The 19,031-nt window shown below is 32.8% G+C and overlaps 1 protein-coding gene across 2 annotated transcripts in view; it reads left to right on the top strand.

The window, feature by feature from the left end:
* Psme4 (proteasome activator subunit 4) overlaps nucleotides 1-19,031 on the top strand; it is a 98,760-nt gene that overhangs the window by 22,065 nt on the left and 57,664 nt on the right. Inside the window, exons 4-13 of one of the 2 annotated variants that reach the window (XM_071601568.1) lie at nucleotides 3,176-3,256; nucleotides 6,389-6,433; nucleotides 8,547-8,696; nucleotides 9,261-9,324; nucleotides 9,849-9,923; nucleotides 11,128-11,250; nucleotides 13,446-13,538; nucleotides 14,197-14,462; nucleotides 17,375-17,561; nucleotides 18,495-18,584. In XM_071601568.1, the coding sequence (XP_071457669.1) occupies nucleotides 3,176-3,256; nucleotides 6,389-6,433; nucleotides 8,547-8,696; nucleotides 9,261-9,324; nucleotides 9,849-9,923; nucleotides 11,128-11,250; nucleotides 13,446-13,538; nucleotides 14,197-14,462; nucleotides 17,375-17,561; nucleotides 18,495-18,584 (1,174 nt within the window). The remainder of the gene's footprint in view (nucleotides 1-3,175; nucleotides 3,257-6,388; nucleotides 6,434-8,546; nucleotides 8,697-9,260; nucleotides 9,325-9,848; nucleotides 9,924-11,127; nucleotides 11,251-13,445; nucleotides 13,539-14,196; nucleotides 14,463-17,374; nucleotides 17,562-18,494; nucleotides 18,585-19,031) is intronic. The other variant, XM_027934320.2, reaches the window with a different exon arrangement.

Here is a 19,031-nt window from a genome sequence, read left to right as displayed (position 1 = left end):
TATACAGAGTATATGTTATGAAGTACAGCATCATTGCTTGAGTCTTTTCTTTGAAGTGATAAGTTGTTCAAGTTTAAAGGGTTCAGAAAGAATACTGGTAATCTCCCAGAAACTCAGAAGCTGAGACAGGAGGATTCAAGTTCAAAGCTAGCCTTAGCAAAAGCAAGGTGCTAAGCAATTCAGTGAAACCCTGACTCTAAATAAAATACAAAAAATGGGCGTGCCCCTGAGTTCAATCCACAGTACCCGACCCCCAATTAAAAAAGAAAATTATTGGGAATCTGAAACTACTTTTAAGAGGACTTGGTGAGAAGCTGCACTATAAGAAAAAATTAGAAATTTAGTGTCTCTGTATAAGTTTAAAAATAGGCTAAGCATTGTGTGCACATCTGTAATCCCAGTGACTTGGGAGGTGGAAACAGAAGGATCAGTCCAAGCTAGCCTGGGCAAAATAGTGAGAACCTGTCTCCAAAAAAAATAAAAAAAGAATATGGTATTAAAAACATTTTGCAAGACTGTGATTCTCTGTAATTATTTTCTCTAATTTTCTTTAGTCCTTTTACTGTTATATTTTTGTTTTCTTTTGAAAGTAACACCTTTATTTCTATTCAGATGAATCTGTATATAATTATAAAAATTCAGTTTGAAAGATTTTCACAGTGTTTTGGTTCTTGGTGTTTCTTCATCACACTTGCCTTGAATTGAGGATTCCAGTAGTCTTTGAAGAAGTGGGAAGCCATACAGTGACACTTTCTTCTTCACTCCTCCAAGCAATCCTTTGTTCTCTGAATTTCTAATAATTTTTTAATTGCTTTTCTGCTTAACGTTCTATTTCATGCACTAATACAGCAGTGTTTTAAATTTACAATCACTGGATAAAATTACTCTTTACAGACATTTTATTTCCAAAACCCCTTAGCTTAAAAAGAGCCACTTATATGGCATGCTTATTTGTACTGGTATTTTTGTTTTGAGTATTTTCATCTTAGATGTATTCTGACACATTTTACAACAGTTTTGTCAGCTGACTGCATGTGTTCATACTATTTTTAGAATACTATTTTTATAATCTAACTGAAAGATTGCTTCATTTGTTAACTATTTGTCTTTCAAATCTAAAAGTTATATCTTTTATGTGTTTGTCTTTTCTGAAATGACTGCTTAGCGTGACATGCATTTCAGGATTATTTGGAGCAAAGGTTAACTTCTTTCTCTCTGCTCTTCTCCTTTTCCCTTCCTTTCTTTTCTTCTCCCAGGCTCTTTTTCTTTTTCTCTCCCTTCTGTTTTTTTTTTTTTTTTTCCCCTCTCTGTCTCAAGGGCAAAAGACCTTTTTCTTCACTCATGTATTTCTGCTTCCTACTGGAGAAAGAAATCATCAGGGTTTTTAATTTGATAGAAAAAGCAGAATTGGAAAGGAGATAAGTAACTATGAATTTGACACTAGCAATATAACCAATGATTATTGTTTACTTCATTAAAAAAAAGCACAAATTGAAAGTTAGAAATATAGGAAGCACACACATTGTGTAGAGTATTGCTGCTAACAAAATGTATGGGAATTATACTTACATCAATTTTTACAAATGGGTGCAGGTAACTCTTGTTTTCTTTAAATATTATTATTATTTTGGTAGGATATTGAATATTGATATTTAAAATATTATTAAATAATTAAAATATTAATAATATTTTAAATATTATTGATATTGAATATTGATATTTTAAATATTATTATTATTGGTAGGATATTGAATATTGATAGGGTCACTTTGCCACTGAATTATATTCCCAGCCCTTTTTATATTTTATGGATCTCCCTGAGTTGCTTAGGGCCTCAGCCTCCTGAATCTTTGGGATTATGGGCATGTATCCAGCAGTAAATATTGATTATTAATATGGTATTTGCAATGTTTGGGAATTTGTTTTTTTTTTAATGGTAGTTGTAGGGATTGAACCCAGGGCCCCACATGTACCAGGCAGTCACTCTTATCACTGAGCTAAGTCCCCAATCCCTGCAGTGATTTTTTAAAAATATTTATTTATTTTTTTAGTTTTCGGTGGACACAACATCTTTATTTTTTATGTGGTGCTGAGGATCGAACCCAGTGTCCTGTGCATGCCAGGCGAGCGCGCTACCTCTTGAGCCACATCCCCTGCCCACCCTGCAGTGATTTTTTTAATACATTGTTTGAGAAACATTCTGTTTACTTTAAAAAAAGTTTTTTTTTTTTTTTTTTTTTGCAGTATTAGGGATTAAACCTACTTCCGCGCAAATGCTAGGCATGTGCTTTATAACTAAGTTGTATTCTGAGCCCTTTTTATTTTTATTTTTACATTTTTGAGAGAGAGTATTCCTCAGTTGGCTAGGCTGACTTCAAACTTTTGATCCTCTTGCTTCTGTCTCCAAAGTAGTTGGAATTAGAGAAGTGGAACACCATGCCTAACTGTATAATGATTTTTTAAATGATTTTTAATATGATATGTTGTGTCTGTGGTACAGTGATGTTTTTTAAATAACTGTTTCTTTCTTACGGTTTTTAGAATTAAACTTAGTAGGCAAATGCTCTACAATTGAGTTATGTATCTAACCCTAAAAAAACTTAGGGAAAAAAAAGAATAAAAAACTTAGTAATTATTAGTTATTATAATCAGGTTTGTCATCACTTAGAGTAGTTATAAATGGTCTTTTTACAAATGGTAAGGATTACTATAGTTTTCTGCATTTGCCATAGAGAGGTACTTTTCTCTTAATTTTAATGAAAAAACAGTGCTCGCTTCATCAATGATAAAGATGTTATTTGTAACTTTGTTTATGGTGTAATTACCTTGACTTTAATTTTGTATGAAACTACTTGCTCATTTAACTGAGTAATATAAGATTTTGAAAGATTGGGTAGATGGAAAATATTTAACTGATTTATGGCAGGTTTTGTTTATATTTAGAGAAAGTAAAACTGACTCCTATGTGCTTGCATAAAAAGAAAGAATACTGTATAGGCAATTCCAATTAAATTATGAGGAGATTAAGGCAGAGAAATGCAGAATGCTGTTGATATAGTTTCCCATTTCATTTATGAAAAAGTAAACATTATTCTGAAATCCTTTTTTAATGTGTGGTACTAAGAATTGAACCCAGGGGTTAATTCCCAGTCCTTTTTAAATTTTTTTTTTTGAGACAGAGGGTCTCTAAGTTGCTGAGGCTGGCCTGGAATTTGCAGTCCTCCTGTCTCAACTTCCCAAGTCGCTGGGATCACAGGTGTGTACCACCACATCTGGCCTGAGGTCAAATTTTAGTTTAAACAAAGCTGCAAGTACTTCTGGCTATGAGCAGTTCAGTTTATTCTCCTATTATTTACTATACATTTCTTTGGTTTAGAGGTGAATATTGTCATGATAGTTAAATAAAACCATGGAGATAAGACTCAACTCAAATTTATATAAAATTCACTACATCAATAACTGGAGGCTAAGTTGATTGACTATCTTCATGCTTCTTTGCTACATAGTTAGCATTTATTAGTGTGTCATAAAGAATGTCATCGTAAGGAGAAATTGCGATCCAGAGAGAATGCACTCAGTCAATGGTCGAAACTGGAATAAGAACTCACTTCCTGTCCCAATAATACAGTAGCATTTGAAGAATTTCCCATTTTGATGTGATTTCCTAAATCATTAATTAATAGCCACTCAGAGGTGATAGAATCAATGTAAAAACAAAATGAGCACAAAATTTCAATTCTTACAGACATCGAGAATGCAGTTTATTTTAGCTAAATGTGAAGCAGTAATTGTTAACATTTATTGTGTTTAATTCTGGGTCACTTAATAACTGACTTACATATTATCTTATTAAATTTTTGTAAAAGTTCTATGAGAGGTAGGTATTGTTGCTCATTGATGAAAAAACTGTGCTATAATGTTGTACTACTAGGAAGTAGAAGAATTTGTATTCATATTCATATCTAACGTAAGCCCAAACTGTGAACCATTATATGATATTCTTTTCAACTTAACATGCCATTTCTAGGAGGAATTGGGGTATGAGAAAATCCATCCAAAGCTTAGTCACTCTGTAGATCCCTTTTGATTAAAAAAAGAGTGTTCTGAATTGTTATCACTTTAGTATTATAAATACTAAATCACTTTAGTATTATAAATTTCCAACAATTACAAGTATGTAGTGATTATTCACTCCCTCTAAAACTTAATGAAATATAGTCTAGTAGCATCTAGCCTTAACCTTTTATTTTATTTTTAAACAGAAACATTGTTCCCTTCATCTTGAGAGATTACAAGAATCACAAAAGGTCACTATACAGATATCACAGGTTAGAGAGATTGTACCCTTTTCTGGATAAAGAGCATAAATCCAATGGTACAGGCCTTATGTATAAGAAGGGGTTGAAATCAGCCTTATTTAGGTGAATTAAATCACATTCCCACAAACCCTAGTCCTCATAATAAGTGAAGTGACGATACCAAGTGTTAATTAACTAGCGAAAACTTGTAGCTGTGCAGCCTTTTATGACTTGCTTTCTAGAATCAGTTTTGACATTAAGTCAAAATTCTTTGGTGTAGGAAGTTACTTAGAAGCAACAGGTTTTGGGCGTTACACTGTCTCAAACCAGTTGTCACAGAAGGAATGTTAAAAAAAAAAAGTTAGTGGGAACACAAACATTAGGAAGTTGTAGAATTGTGTATCTTCAGCTTAATTCTCTGGAAAGATAGTTTATCATTTTAGAATTATTTTTTCAAAATCTGCATTTAAATTGGCCTATTATTTAGTTTGGAACTATAGATGGCTCTTCAAACCTTGCCTGTTTATTCTAAAATTTGTTCCTAAATTGTTCTTCAATCTAAACTAAAAGAAGACCCAAGATCTGTGCTATTTGTTGTCCTGATAGAAAATATTTATTGAATATTGTAAATAAATGGATAAGTATAAATGTGTATAAATATATGAACAGACAGGCTTGTTATAAGCACCTTGGAAACATTTAAGTAAAAATCAGAGCCGTGGTCTTCAGGGAGCTTTAAGTGCAGTTGAGAGAAGTTTGCCCATTTTTTAACCTGGCAAACTAGATTTTTTTCTAAACTGTGTTTCTCACTTTCTTAGATTTTTTTTTCTTCTTGTTTTATTTGTTTTTGCTTTGTTTTCCCTGCAAGAAAGTAGAGAGCCTAGCTCTCTGTTGATCAGAAAAAGTGCTTCATGATGGCTTTCTGGTCATGTGGCTCTCTGTTTAATTTAGAAGTCAACTCATGACTATCTCCTGGTTTCCTCTTCATTTAATTTTTCTGAGTAGTTTTAAAATTAAAATGATTCTTATTGCTCCCAAATAAAGAGATTATAGTTTTCTGTATTGGTAGTATAATATTGGTTATGCATGCTGAGTCTGTTATTCCTTGGAACTAGTTTCTTTGCAGTTTAGTTCTTTAGCTTTCAGAGAAGTTAAACCTTTGGACTAGGGAATTCAAAGAAGGTTAATGAGACTGTTAGGTGGAAACACTGCCTGAACATTACCCTTTTCTTCCATATATATACATTTTTTGTTTGTTTGTTTGAGATTTGAGAACTTTATTTTTACTCATACCTACCATCCTATAAGCAATCACATTTATTTTAAAATTTCAGTTCAAAATTACCTACTGTCCCTGTTTGGCTTGTTTGCAATGTGACTTCTTTTGACTATATTTCTAGCCAATATTTAAAATATTCCACTCTGGTCATGTATTTAAACTAGTATACATTGGCCTTTTCATTAAAACAGAAATGTTCATTATAAGTTTATATGCTAATTTGTTTTGATATTCCCTTGAGGTTCTGAAATGTTGAAAAATAAGTTCCAGCTTTTCATTTTACTCATCTAACTTTGCTAGTAGCTGGTCAAAGAGATGGCTGCTGTTTTTGATAATTGTTGCTGGCAATAAAGTGCCTTGGAAGATTATAGAACTCTTGTTAACTGATTACAAAATTTATTTCTGGCAGTTGCTCATAGAAGCTTACCAGATTTGGTATGTCTGCTGTTTGTATTTTGATGTACATGCAGCATAATAAAAATTGAAGTTTCAAGTCACTGAGCACAATTCATGTGTTGATAAGTAGGATCATTGCTCCCTACTTTGTAAAGATTGAAAATAATTTGGCCTTTTTCCAGTGTAATGTTTTCTTTATAGCAGAGAAGGAGCAAAATGAGGGCAGAGGAAATAGTAGATTAGGAGTTTAGGTAGTTAATCATTGCAGTTCTATTGTAAGAAAGAGAAGGGTTAGTTTTTACATGTAAACAAATAATAGCTGAATGTATGAACATATCTTAGAAATTGCTTAATACTATTAATGTTCTTTAAAATAGCCCAATCTAATTTATCAAATGGCTTTTTCCTCCTCCAGTTCTGTAGAAAATGTTCTCAAAACACTCGTGAAAAGCTGCCGACCGTAAGTAGTTTCTCAATTTATAAAGCCTCTTGTGTCTGTGGGCCTTCCCCCAACTTTAGTGTGTTTTGAAGAGAAAATTAAAGGTATAAATAGTTTCCAACATTGTGATGTTAGTCACCTAATGTAGCATATCATTCCCAGCTCTTGAACTGAATTTTTCATGTTTTATTTATAAATTTAGAAAATTTTAAGTTACCCATTATAAAGAATACTGTAATTTATATATAGCTATCTTTATTTGAAAGGTTTTCCTAAAGTATTAGTTGTTATTCAGATCAGAATATTTTCTAAAATGAGCACTTTAGATATTACATTAAAATATTGTGACAAGAATGTAGTCTAATTTTTTCATAACTATGTTCTGTTTCAGAATATTTAATTCTGAATTCTTACATTCTTATGATAAATGTCCTATATTATGATTAAAAATGAATATGGATAGAATTTAAGTCAAGTCCAATTTTAGGTATTTGATCTATATTCTTGTTTTCTTCTGATGGTGGTGCTAGGATTGAACCCAGTACTTCATTCATCTGAGCAAACAATCTACCACTGAGCCACATCCCCAGTCCTGAACTATATTTTTCTTATCCAGCCATTCTAAGGCTTTTTTTCTTGCTACAGGTACAGTGGTAGTGCAGATATTTATCACTGGCCTGTTATAAAACTTAGTCTTGAGCAGATGTATTTTCAGCGTATGTAATGTCTCCCTCATAAGAGGCTTAAGATCTAACCTAAGTCACAAGCCACCAATGAGCAGTGACGTTTTTTAGGCAGTTACCATGTTAGCCTAGTTTCCTCACTGAAACTTAACTATTACCAAGGTACATACTTGTTCTTGGGTAATTTATAGAACTCCCAGTTTTTTTATTTTGGATTATTAGATTTATGTATGAAATTCTTGAAGGTGAAATATAGTGTTTATTTTTTGTTTTGTTTTAACCCATTACACAGGACCTGGCACATAATGCTTGGTGAACTCAACAGAAATATTATTAGAAATGTGATTCACATAAAAGATTGAAGTGTGATTTACATTAACACAGGTTTAGGAAAATATAGCAGGATTCATAGTATGTTGGGTAAGCCAAAAATATAAGTAGATCTGCAGGATTTTCCCAATTTCTTTGGGTAGAATTCATATTTCTCAGACATTATTTCTTGTTTTAAACTTCTTAAGTTGAATTGGCAACCATACATGTGTCATCTTTAGCCATTTACCTTAATATTGTACGTATATGCACACTTGAGAGTTTAATTTTGTTACATAGCTACCCCAGGGATGCTTCTGGCCATGTCACATAATTGCAGAATATTAGAATCTTTAGTACCAGATTCTTAGTCCAGTCTTCTGGTACACAGAAGGATTTAGTAGTTCCATGAGGGTAAAAAGTGTCCAGAGATTCATCCAAAGGGGTCAAGAGTCCAGATGTGGTAGCCCACACATGTAGTAATACCGGTGACTCAGGAGGCTAAGGCAGGAGGATCAGAATTTAGAGGCTAGCTTCAGCAACTTAGTGGAACCCTGTCTAAAAATAAAAATAAGATAAAAGGCTAAAGATGTAGCTCAGAGGTAAAGCATCCCTTTGTTCAATTTCCAGTATCAAACAAATAAACAAGAATAACAAAGGGTCCCAGAGACCTCTGGACTGATGCCAGTTTTACTCACTCACTGATTTCCATTTCTTATGTAGAATGGGCTCATATAAGACTTTTTAAAAATTACTAGTACATAGGACAAAGAAAAAAAAAACAACCATGCTTAATTTTGTGGGTGATTGAAGGGCTTTTAATCTAATTTTACCAACTTCACAGAAGTTTTTTAAAGATTTTTTGACAAAAGAGAATTTACTTTATCCCAGGTATATTGGGATATATATTTTATATTTTGTAAAAATGTGTGTTTTTTGTGGGCTATCTTGACATTTGTGGTATGTGATATACTTTATAAAATCCACAACCCTCCTTTTTGTGGTGCTAGAGATTGAACCCAGGTGCTCTACATCTGAGCTAAACATCTCATCTCTTCCTTCCCGTTTTTGGTCAGTCATGTATTGATGTTGTAGAGTTTTTAGCCAATGATCAGACACATGAAAACTTTCTTTTTTATTAGGTATTTTCCAGCAGATGCAACAGCAGAAATGCTAGAGGAATGGCGGCCTTTAATGTGTCCTTTTGATGTAACGATGCAAAAGGCCATCACTTATTTTGAAATATTTCTTCCTACCTCCCTTCCTCCAGAACTTCATCATAAAGGTTTTAAGTAAGTATATACGTATATTAACAAATTCAGTAACATAGCAGGAAATATACATATGAACAACCTAGTAAAGCAGTAAGTTTAAATTTGCAAACTCATTATGTTTATTATACTTGAAGTGTGTGAAGGCTAAAACAGTTGAACAGAAGATTGTAAATAAAAGAGAAAATAAGGCTGTGTGAAAAGCCAAATAAGAATGAGGGCTTTAGGAAATTAGGAAAGAAAGGAAAAGAGAATAGTAAGAACAAATAGTAACAGGAAGACATTAATGGACAAAGTCAGGGAGAGAAAGAAAATTGGAAACAGCTATTAGGAATTGACAGTAATAATTTAGCAGTACAACAGATGTTTTAATAGACGAGATCACATTTTATAGCATAAATTAGGAAGGGAATATTCAGACAAGAAATATTCCATTATTTTGTTAAGTTTGTAACTTTCAGTATTATTTTTTCTAGGTTGTGTAGTTATCAGTAAGAATAATAGATTTAAAAATACAATGGATACCTGGCTTTGAACCACTTTCTATAATCACTTGCTATTCATAACAACATTTTTCTTCTTCAGACTTTGGTTTGATGAATTAATTGGCCTTTGGGTTTCAGTGCAAAATCTCCCACAGTGGGAGGGGGTGAGTATCCTGTTTTTCTTGTTTTATTATGTTTTTGTTTGGAGATAAATAGATCACTTGACAAGTAACTTCAGTTTGTTAGAATTGCCATTAGCAATATTATGATCAATTCTTTTTCATTTTATTTACTATTTTTCTAATAAAAGTAGACATCTACTTATCAATATCTAGGAGTATGAGCATATATTACAAAATGCATAAAGTATAAAAATATTTTCTTTGTAACCTACACTAGATAGTGCTGGACACATGATGGATTTTTTTAAAAAAACATTTTATTGGATTAAAATTTCCTTTTCTGTTTTGTATTGTTGATGATGTTTTGTCATTTCTTTTTAGAAGCATTTTAGATGCAAAATGAGTGACATAAATCAGAACTTAAATTTGGAGATTTTTAAAAAAACAATCTGTCAAATTGTGCTAATGACTGCTAGTAAGAACAAATGATTAAGGGGCAGGACTATGATATTTTAAAGCAGCAAGAAATACTCTCCTTAACTTTGTTTTGTTTTGTTTATTTTCAGCAACTGGTAAATCTCTTTGCTCGATTGGCTACAGATAATATAGGGTACATAGATTGGGATCCATATGTACCAAAGGTAATTTATAAGAACATTTTAACATATTTACAGCAGCACTGACAATCAACTTTGTGTTGTAAAGGAGAAGTGTTTTTTGTATACTAATGCCCAGTGCCACATAAATTTTTTTTTTTTTTTTTTGGTTCTTAGTGAATATAGAGGTGAGCCAATCTTTTCAGTAAGCAACTGAAACATCAGGGTATCAGGAGTACATGATTTTTGTCTTTTCTATAAGGACATGAACTATAAGTTTCAGAGTGAGTATAGAAGTACTAAGTATATTAAGGGTGTCATGGATTCATACCTTTGAAAGCAAATTTTGCGCATTATATTTGATTACTACTATTAAGGGGTTACACTCTTTTTAAATCATAATATGTATTTTTCTATAGTAAACTAAGAGTGTCTCTAGGTTCAGGTGTTTCTTAATATTGCATCTTTGATATTTCACCTGTAGAATCACTTCTGGAACATTAGTAGGACTAGAAATAGGACATCCAGGTGTTTTTTGATGTATACACTGGTGTTAGAACAGGACTGGAAGTAAGAGAAAGGCTCTGGTTGCCTTGGTTTGTTCTTTCTCTTGCCATTGGCTATTAAAACTAATTGAAAGGAGAAGTACTCCCCCCCACCTTTGGGCATCCATCAACGAAGATATAGATTTAAAACATAAATTTAATTGCATTACAATGAAATTATTGTGTGACTGATTAAAATACAAATACTTAAGGGAAAAATGAAGCTAGCATTAAAATTTTGAAATAGGAAAGTAATTGGCTAGAGATACTTAAATTTTAGTTGGTGGTGTTGTGCATCCTGGGCATGGAACAGGAGTATAGGAATGATAATTTGTGTATGTGTAGAGAAAGGCAGGTGGGTAAAAAATTTTCATGTCTAACCACATGTTGTTTTGCCTTTTTATGTTGAACTATAAATCTCATTAATTTTGGGGGACATGGACACAGCTGATTATCATCCTTGTGCCTGTGACCTATGTCATATGGTGTATCTATTAATATTTACGTATTGTTTTTTAAAATTAAAGCAAATGACTAAACAATTATAATGTTGGTTAAAGACCTCCAAGATGAGATGAGAGTATACTCAATATCACTAATGTATAGCACTAAGCTATTTAAGAAATTAATTTTGATACCTGTAAGTATTTATTCTTAATTCTTATCCGTTAAAAAAAAATCTTTCCTTTTTTTTTTTTTTAAAGATATTTACAAGAATTTTGAGAAGTTTGAACCTCCCAGTGGGAAGCAGTCAAGTGTTAGTTCCAAGATTTTTAACAAATGCTTATGATATAGGCCATGCTGTGATATGGATCACTGCCATGATGGTTTGTAATAAATAAATTTGTCATCTCTATTTTGCCTTAACCATACAAAAAATTGAAGTCCATGTTTGTGGTTTGGTTGGTCACTTGAATCTTGGATATATTGTTTCTTGCTTGCTTGTTTTCATGTTCTGAGGATTGAACCCAGGGCCTGGGGCTTGCTAAGATTCTTGGATATTTTCTTATATTGTTCATTTCTGATGATGTTCATGTATATCAGATATAGAATGTAGTCATAATCTACCATTTGTAAATCTTAACCAATGCATCTTACAAATAGGATGAAAAGTTTTGAGTTTTGAGGAATTCAAAATGTCAAACATTTTTCACAGATGTGGAACCAGACTCAGATAAGACACTCTCCCAAGATAGGATTATAACTCAGAACTGACCAGAAATCCCATTATTCTTTCATTGTTAATATTCACATAAATTATTATTGAAAACAAAATTTTACAATTATCTTAGTGAAGGGAAAAGTATGAAGGATCAATTTATTGTCATCATTGAAGAAAATAAAAAATATGTCATAAGCTTAGATTTTGGTGTCATCTCAGGAATGCAGTTTTAGAACAACTATGATTTTCTTACTTAACGTTGGTATATTGCTTCTAGAGCTCTCTCCTTGAATTGTTCTGTTTGACATCACTTTTGTGGAAAAGACCAAGTGATTGTTACAAGCTTATAGCAAGAAATTCAAGCTCCCCATTGTTATTATCATTTTATTGTTAAGAAGAGAAATCCCATTTTCCTAACATTCAGTAAGAGATGAATACAACAACTACATGTTTGCTTACTATCTTATATAGGCAATAAGGTGAAACTCACGTTTTGGGAGCCACAGAACTAGATGGTGATTAATGTAAGCCTTGAGTGCATTTTGCTCTGCCTTCCCACACAGTTCTCATTGGTGGCTACATTTTGTGTTAAATGTAAAAATAAAATTAAAAAAACGAAACTGGTCATGGTGACACATTCCTATCATCCCAGCTGCTAGGGAGACTGAGGCAGAAAAATTGTTTGAGACCAACTTGAGCAACAATAGCAAGACCTATCTCAAAATAAATTTTCAAAGGGGTCTGAGGATGTAGCTTGGTGGTAGAGTGCTGGCCTACCTGGGTTCAGTTCCCATTACTGGAAAAACAGCCCCAACAATAAAATCTATAATGCTGATTATTGCCAGAAGTTTGAAGATTTTTGCATTTTGCTATAAAATTATTATGTTTCTGGCCTATTCTAGATACTGGATTTAGAAACATGAACATGGATTTCATTTAGCAGCTAGTCATGTTCCTAATATAATTTGACATTTTAGTTTACTTTTGTGCTGTGTCTTGAAAGATCACCACAAGACAAAGATTTTAAGTTCAAATTGTAGTTCTCTATCAACTTGACAGAAGAAAGCTATCTTTTTTCCCCTCATTTTCCTTCCAAGTTATGTTGTTCGATTGATTGTTTTGTGTTTGTTTTGGTAATAGATTGAAAAATAAGAATAATTTTCTTATTTGAGTAAAAAAATAGGGCCCAATGTAACAAATTTGGACATTTTAAACCTTTGGAAGTAATTATAAAATATATAACTACATTTATGTAAAGCATCTCTTATCATTCCAAAGGATGAGGAATTCACTTAATGATTCATTTAAGAAATGCCTTATGTGCTTCATATTAGCCATCATTAGTTTTTTTTTTTTTTTTTAAAGAGAGAGTGAGAGAGGGAGAGAGAGAGAGAATTTTTAATATTTATTTATTTTTAGTTATTGGCGGACACAACATCTTTGTTTGTATGTGGTGCTGAGGATCGAACCCGGGCCGCACGCATGCCAGGCGAGCGTGCTACCACTTGAGCCACATCCCCAGCCCAGTTATTTTTGGATAATGATCTTAGTAATAAATTTTAGTATGCATGTTATTTTACTTCAGAACTCTAAAATATACTATTAAGTTGAAAAATACACTTTTCCCCCAAGTGTTTAATTTAGTTGCTTTTATTTTTAGTAGAATGTTTTAAATTGCTTTGCATGCAATTCATTGGGGAATTGTTTTGATCCTTATTTAGAGGTAGAATTGATTTTTGTCATCAGTATGAAGGTGAACCACATTATAGATTTGTATATAGGCCTGGGCCTGTTGACCCTGTCTCCTTTTTTTTGCAGTGTAATGTAGATATTGACATTTTTATTCTTTTATTTGAACAGGGTGGACCAAGTAAGCTAGTGCAAAAACACTTAGCTGGTTTGTTTAACAGCATCACATCTTTTTACCATCCTTCAAATAATGGGCGCTGGCTGGTGAGTATGTTCAATTTGATCTATAGTATTTAAAATATTTAAAAATATGGTCATACTTAACTGTTGCCTAGTAAGTTATTACTTTCATAGAACATACAGAAATAAGACATACTGCTATGGGTTACTGATGACAAACTGCCATATTTTGCAAAAGACAATACCAAAAATGCCATAGGATCATCTTTTCTATTTTATCATGTCAGCAGATTTTTTTGTTTCTTTTTTACTTCCTTAAAGTGGCTTTTTATGCAACAGAAAATTTATGTGGTGCTAGAAATTCTTAAAACTAGAATTTGAAACTCATTTTATTTTATTTATTTGGTACTTGAGAATTCAGCAAGGGACCTTTTTATTTTTATTTTGACACAGGATCTCGCTAAAATTACTGAGGTTCTTGCTGAATGCAGACTGGCCTCAAACTTCCTATCTGCTGAGTCACTGGGATAACAGGCATGCACCCTGTGCTTGGCAAAACTCATTTTTTATTAATTGTTCTCAATATTTAATTGATAGTGTTTAATTCTATACAGTTTAGCAGTAATCTTTGTATTTAGAGCTGTTATTTCAAAAATCCTTTCTTGAGTGGATAGAGAAGAGCCATAAATATCTACAAGAGAAAGTTGCAACTACCTAGAACTTTTTGTTTCTTTGTTCCCAGAACAAGTTAATGAAACTACTTCAGCGATTGCCAAACAGTGTTGTTAGAAGATTGCATCGTGAAAGATACAAGAAGCCCTCTTGGTTAACTCCTGTGCCTGATAGCCATAAGCTTACTGATCAAGATGTTACAGACTTTGTACAATGCATTATTCAGCCTGTTCTTTTGGCTATGTTTAGCAAAACTGGTAGTCTAGAAGCAGCCCAGGCTCTGCAGAATCTTGCACTCATGAGACCTGAGTTAGTAATACCCCCTGTACTTGAAAGGTAAGTGCTATACCTGTTTAGCGGAAGGTTCAACTATAGCTAAGTTAGTCTTGTCATCTGTTCCTTTTCCTTTCTGTGGAATCTGTTTTGGATTTTCAGGGCTTTTATCTATTTTTAGAGGAGAAACAAGAGGTTTTAACTTGATTTGTAACTTGATAAAGATTTATTAGGGAGAAAAAAATGAAAGGGAGGGACTGGGGATGTGGCTCAAGCGGTAGTGCCCTCGCCTGGCATGCGTGTGGCCCGGGTTCGATCCTCAGCACCACATACAAAGATGTTGTGTCCGCCAAAAACTAAAAAAAAAAATAAATATTAAAAATTCTCTCTCTCTCTCTCTCTTTCACCTCACCTCTCTTAAAAAAAAAAAAATGAAAGGGAAATGAATAGTGTAAGTATTTTGGATATCTGCATATGATAGTTACCAAATCTTTTTTTTTTTCATAAATTAAGATCTATTTTTTTCCTTCAAAATGTGTCACTAAGTATTAAAAATGTGAGAATGTGGCAGTGAATCAGTGATAACAGGAAAATTTCTTTATCTTAATTATTTTCATGTACTGTATAATCTTCGGTGTATTGTATTTACAGTATAAATTTGATTGCATTTATTTTATTTTGTGTGTTAAAACAGCATCTAAAGTAGCTCTCTAATTGCCTAGTTACTCTCACAATCTAGGAATAGTGTATGCTAAGAAGGAAATTTAGTTTTTTGAGTGTTCAAGAAATTATTACTTCAGCTTTCTATTAAGCGTCATCTTTTTCTGCTACCTGAACTTGAACCTTACTGTTTTTCTCTAAAATGTCTTTGAAAGGTAAAAGGAAACATGTTAGTTTTTGGATCCCAGAGTGATCTACAATTGAATTTCATAAGAATTTATGTAGGGGTCCTTAGTGAAGGAATCCAGACCACAGTCTATTTGAACCTACTGTTGAGTCAGGATATGTAATATGGTCACAGTTACTTGTGGAGGAACACACTGTTTAAGATATTTACCAAAATGTGGCTCCTATACATTACCTATACATTTCAGTTGCTTTATGATGCAGTTTCATCCTGTTTTCATTGCAATGAGTATTCAAGTTAGGTTGTACCTTACTTTCTCAGCCTCATTTCTTTGTAAGTGCTGGGGGTGTAACTGAGAGCCCCCACCCAGATACATTCTAGGCAAACACTGTACCACTCACCTGGTGTACATGTCTTGGAACAATGAAACTCTTGAACTCATAGAAGATAATTAGTAAATGGTATAGAGAAGGTAGACAATTTCCCCTATCTTCAGTTCAAAGTGTCCTTTGCTCCTTGATCTCTACTGGGTAATAGAAGCTAATAGTTATGGTAGGTTCATTGATGTTCCCTAGGGAGGAGGGACTTCATCTATTTTCATAGCTGAAATTTTGGAGGAGGATTTCAGTGTTTTTTACTTTTTCTTTTTTTTTTTGGTACCCAGGCTTGAACTCAGGGGTACTCTACCACTGAGCCACATCCCCAGCCCTATTTTCTGTTTTATTAGAGACCAGGTCTCACTGAGTCGTTTAGTGCCTCACCGTTACTGAGGCTGGCTTTGAACTTGCTATCCTCCTCTCTCAGCCTCCGGAGCTGCTGGGATTAAGGTGTGTGCCACCGCACTCTTACCTTATTTATTTTTGGACTGAGTAATTATGAATAATGAGATAAAGTATTTTGTAGAAGGAACAAACTTTATAAACAAAATTGTGTACTTTGGTCACATCTTTCTTCTTTAGTTCTCAATGTTTGGATAAATTTAATATATTGAGCAATATTGTGTGCTTAGCCAAAATGTCATTTTTTTTTGAGACTTTGAACTGTAATTTTGTGCTGTGTTGTGACATGACTTATTTTTAGGTTTTTTTCCTTTTATAAATGCAGAACTTAAAATAAAGCTGTAAACCCCACATGGTAGTGTACACTTTAAGAGTTTTGCATCTCCAAAGATTCTTCAGTGTAATGTGCTTCCTTCATTTTTTACAATAGGACATAGTTTTTTTTTTTTAATCTTAGTTATAAATTTCCTTTCTCCACATAATACATAATGAAATTTCCCATATAAGTGGAATTTAAAATAACTATATTTTGGATACCCCTGCCCTCTTAAAATAGATTTTTATTGTTAGCTTTTAAACACTTTGTGACCAAACATCACATTTGTCTTTTTTTTTTTTTTTAATTAAATCTTTGTTATCAATTCATTAGTTACCTTGTTATTCACATTTGTCTTTGTCTTATTCCCCACAGTTCTCTCCCTCTAGCGCCAGGAATATTATCATGTTTTGTATAACTGATTTGTGATTTTAAGCCTTTTTTAAAAAGAGCAGGTTACGTTTCAGTGAGATTGTATTTCCTATAAAAGTGATGAGTGGGTATTTGTAACTTATTCCTGTATTTTAATTTATATTATTATTATTATTATTTGGTACTGGAGTGAATCCAGGGGCACTCAACCGCTGAGCCACATCCCCAGCCCTTTTTTGTATTTTATTTAAAGACGGGGTCTCAACTGAGTTACTTAGGACCTTGCTAAGTTGCCTCAACCTCCTGAGCCGCTTGAATTATAAGCGTGTCCCACTATACTCAGTTTCTAATTTATTATTCTTAATTGAACCATTAGGTTAGTATAATGTGGGTTAAGGTGGATAAAATAACTCAAGTCCATTAGTTTATGCTCTTCTTCATGTAGAATTTGCATGGATAGAGATGACAATAATAGGGGATTGGAAAAAGATGCACCAGTCTATTCTTTTTTGTGCATGTACTTTTCCTTTATATGTGTGATTCTGTTAACATTGACAGCAAATTTTCACTCCAGATACTCTGTTGATTTATTTTTTACATCACAATGCAGTATATGAATTTAGTATATTTAATGTTGTAAAATTCTGTTTTCAAACTGTAGAACATATCCTGCATTAGAGACATTAACAGAACCTCACCAGCTCACAGCTACTTTAAGTTGTGTAATTGGAGTAGCCCGAAGTTTGGTATCAGGGGGCAGATGGTTTCCTGAAGGTCCAACACATATGCTACCTCTGTTGATGAGAGCATTGCCTGGGGTGGATCCAAATGACTTTAGTAAATGCATGGTGAGCATATTGATGATTTTTTTTTATTCTGTGTTTATATTTTGTAAAAGAACATCTTGAATTTAAAATCTGAAGTTCTTTATAACACCATTCATCATAAAATCTGTTAATGATAACAGCATTACATATGTTGGTGCCTAAGTTTAGATTTATGAGAAATTGTTGAAGCTTATACCTTCCTTTGTTACGTAATTTGCCATAACCTGTATATATTTAATGATAGTAAGAGGGTTTTTTTTTTGTTGTTGTTGTTTTTGTGGTGCTGGGAATTGCATCCATCCCCAGCCCTGATCATATGATTTTTTAAAAAAATTTTTAGTTATATATGACAGAATGTATTTTGGCCAACTACCCGTATATAAAGAATAACTTATTAAGTTCCCACTTTTGTGGTGATCATAATGATGTTTTAAAGCTCATTAGGTATTTACTATTTTTCCTTAAACAGATATTTTTAAAACTACCCTATGTTTTGATCATTTACCTTTTCCTTCATCTATCAGCATAAAGGGAATGTGAAGAAAAATGCCATCTTCTGCTTATATACAGATAGTATCATTTTTCTCATTTTCCCTTTCTGGTTTTCTAGGTTCTGCATGAGCATTTTATTTTTACCCTTAGTTAAAATAGTATTACACTTGAGGTGGAAAACTAAGCAACTTTTCAGTAACAAAAGATTGGAGAACTTTGTGCCTAAACCTAATAAGTAACTATATGGAAAATAAATTTAGTATAACTTCATTATTGAAGTGACAGCCAGTTAAGTTTTGGGTACTTAAAAATGTGAAATTCTAAGGGAAAAATATTCAGAACGATTGTTACGGGATTTCCCTCATGATAATTTTGGAGAGGGGAGCTGTTTAGCTTATGGTATGCTTGAATTGAAATAAAATTATATGATTAATGTTGAAAATTCTTTGCATCTTCCCACAGATCACATTCCAGTTTATAGCAACATTTTCTACTCTGGTGCCTTTAGTAGATTGTTCATCTGTACTGCAGGAAAGGGATGACCTAACAGAAGTAAGGATGCTGTCTGGTTAAAAATGATTAAATTAATTTCTAATTCTTAAAGCATGTGCGTTCTTAATGTATATTAGATAGTTTTAAAACAAACTTGGATAACTCTACAAAAGTTTCATTTACTAGAATGGTATAAATAAAATGCCAGACTGTCACTGGGTAAGATAGTCTGTGTAGCACCTACCATAGGAAGTGGGTCAAAGTTTTTTCTATCAACCTAGGAATAAACTTTCCCAGTATTGGCATCTAATGAAAAGAGACTTTGCGGGGAGGGTTATGGTGGTTTTTTTTTCACAACTATTTTCTGTATTATAATCATGTTAATACTTGATTTGCTTCATTTGGATATCAAGTAGTGAGACACCATTCTTTGTATACTAGCAGTTTTAACTCTAATTGGTAATAAAGTTGACTACTTTTTTTTTTTTTTTATTTTTTAGTCGTAGT

Source organism: Marmota flaviventris, chromosome 14 (assembly GCF_047511675.1).
Source record: "Marmota flaviventris isolate mMarFla1 chromosome 14, mMarFla1.hap1, whole genome shotgun sequence".
Taxonomy (NCBI): domain Eukaryota; kingdom Metazoa; phylum Chordata; class Mammalia; order Rodentia; family Sciuridae; genus Marmota; species Marmota flaviventris.
This window is presented reverse-complemented; position numbering and strand designations above follow the sequence as displayed.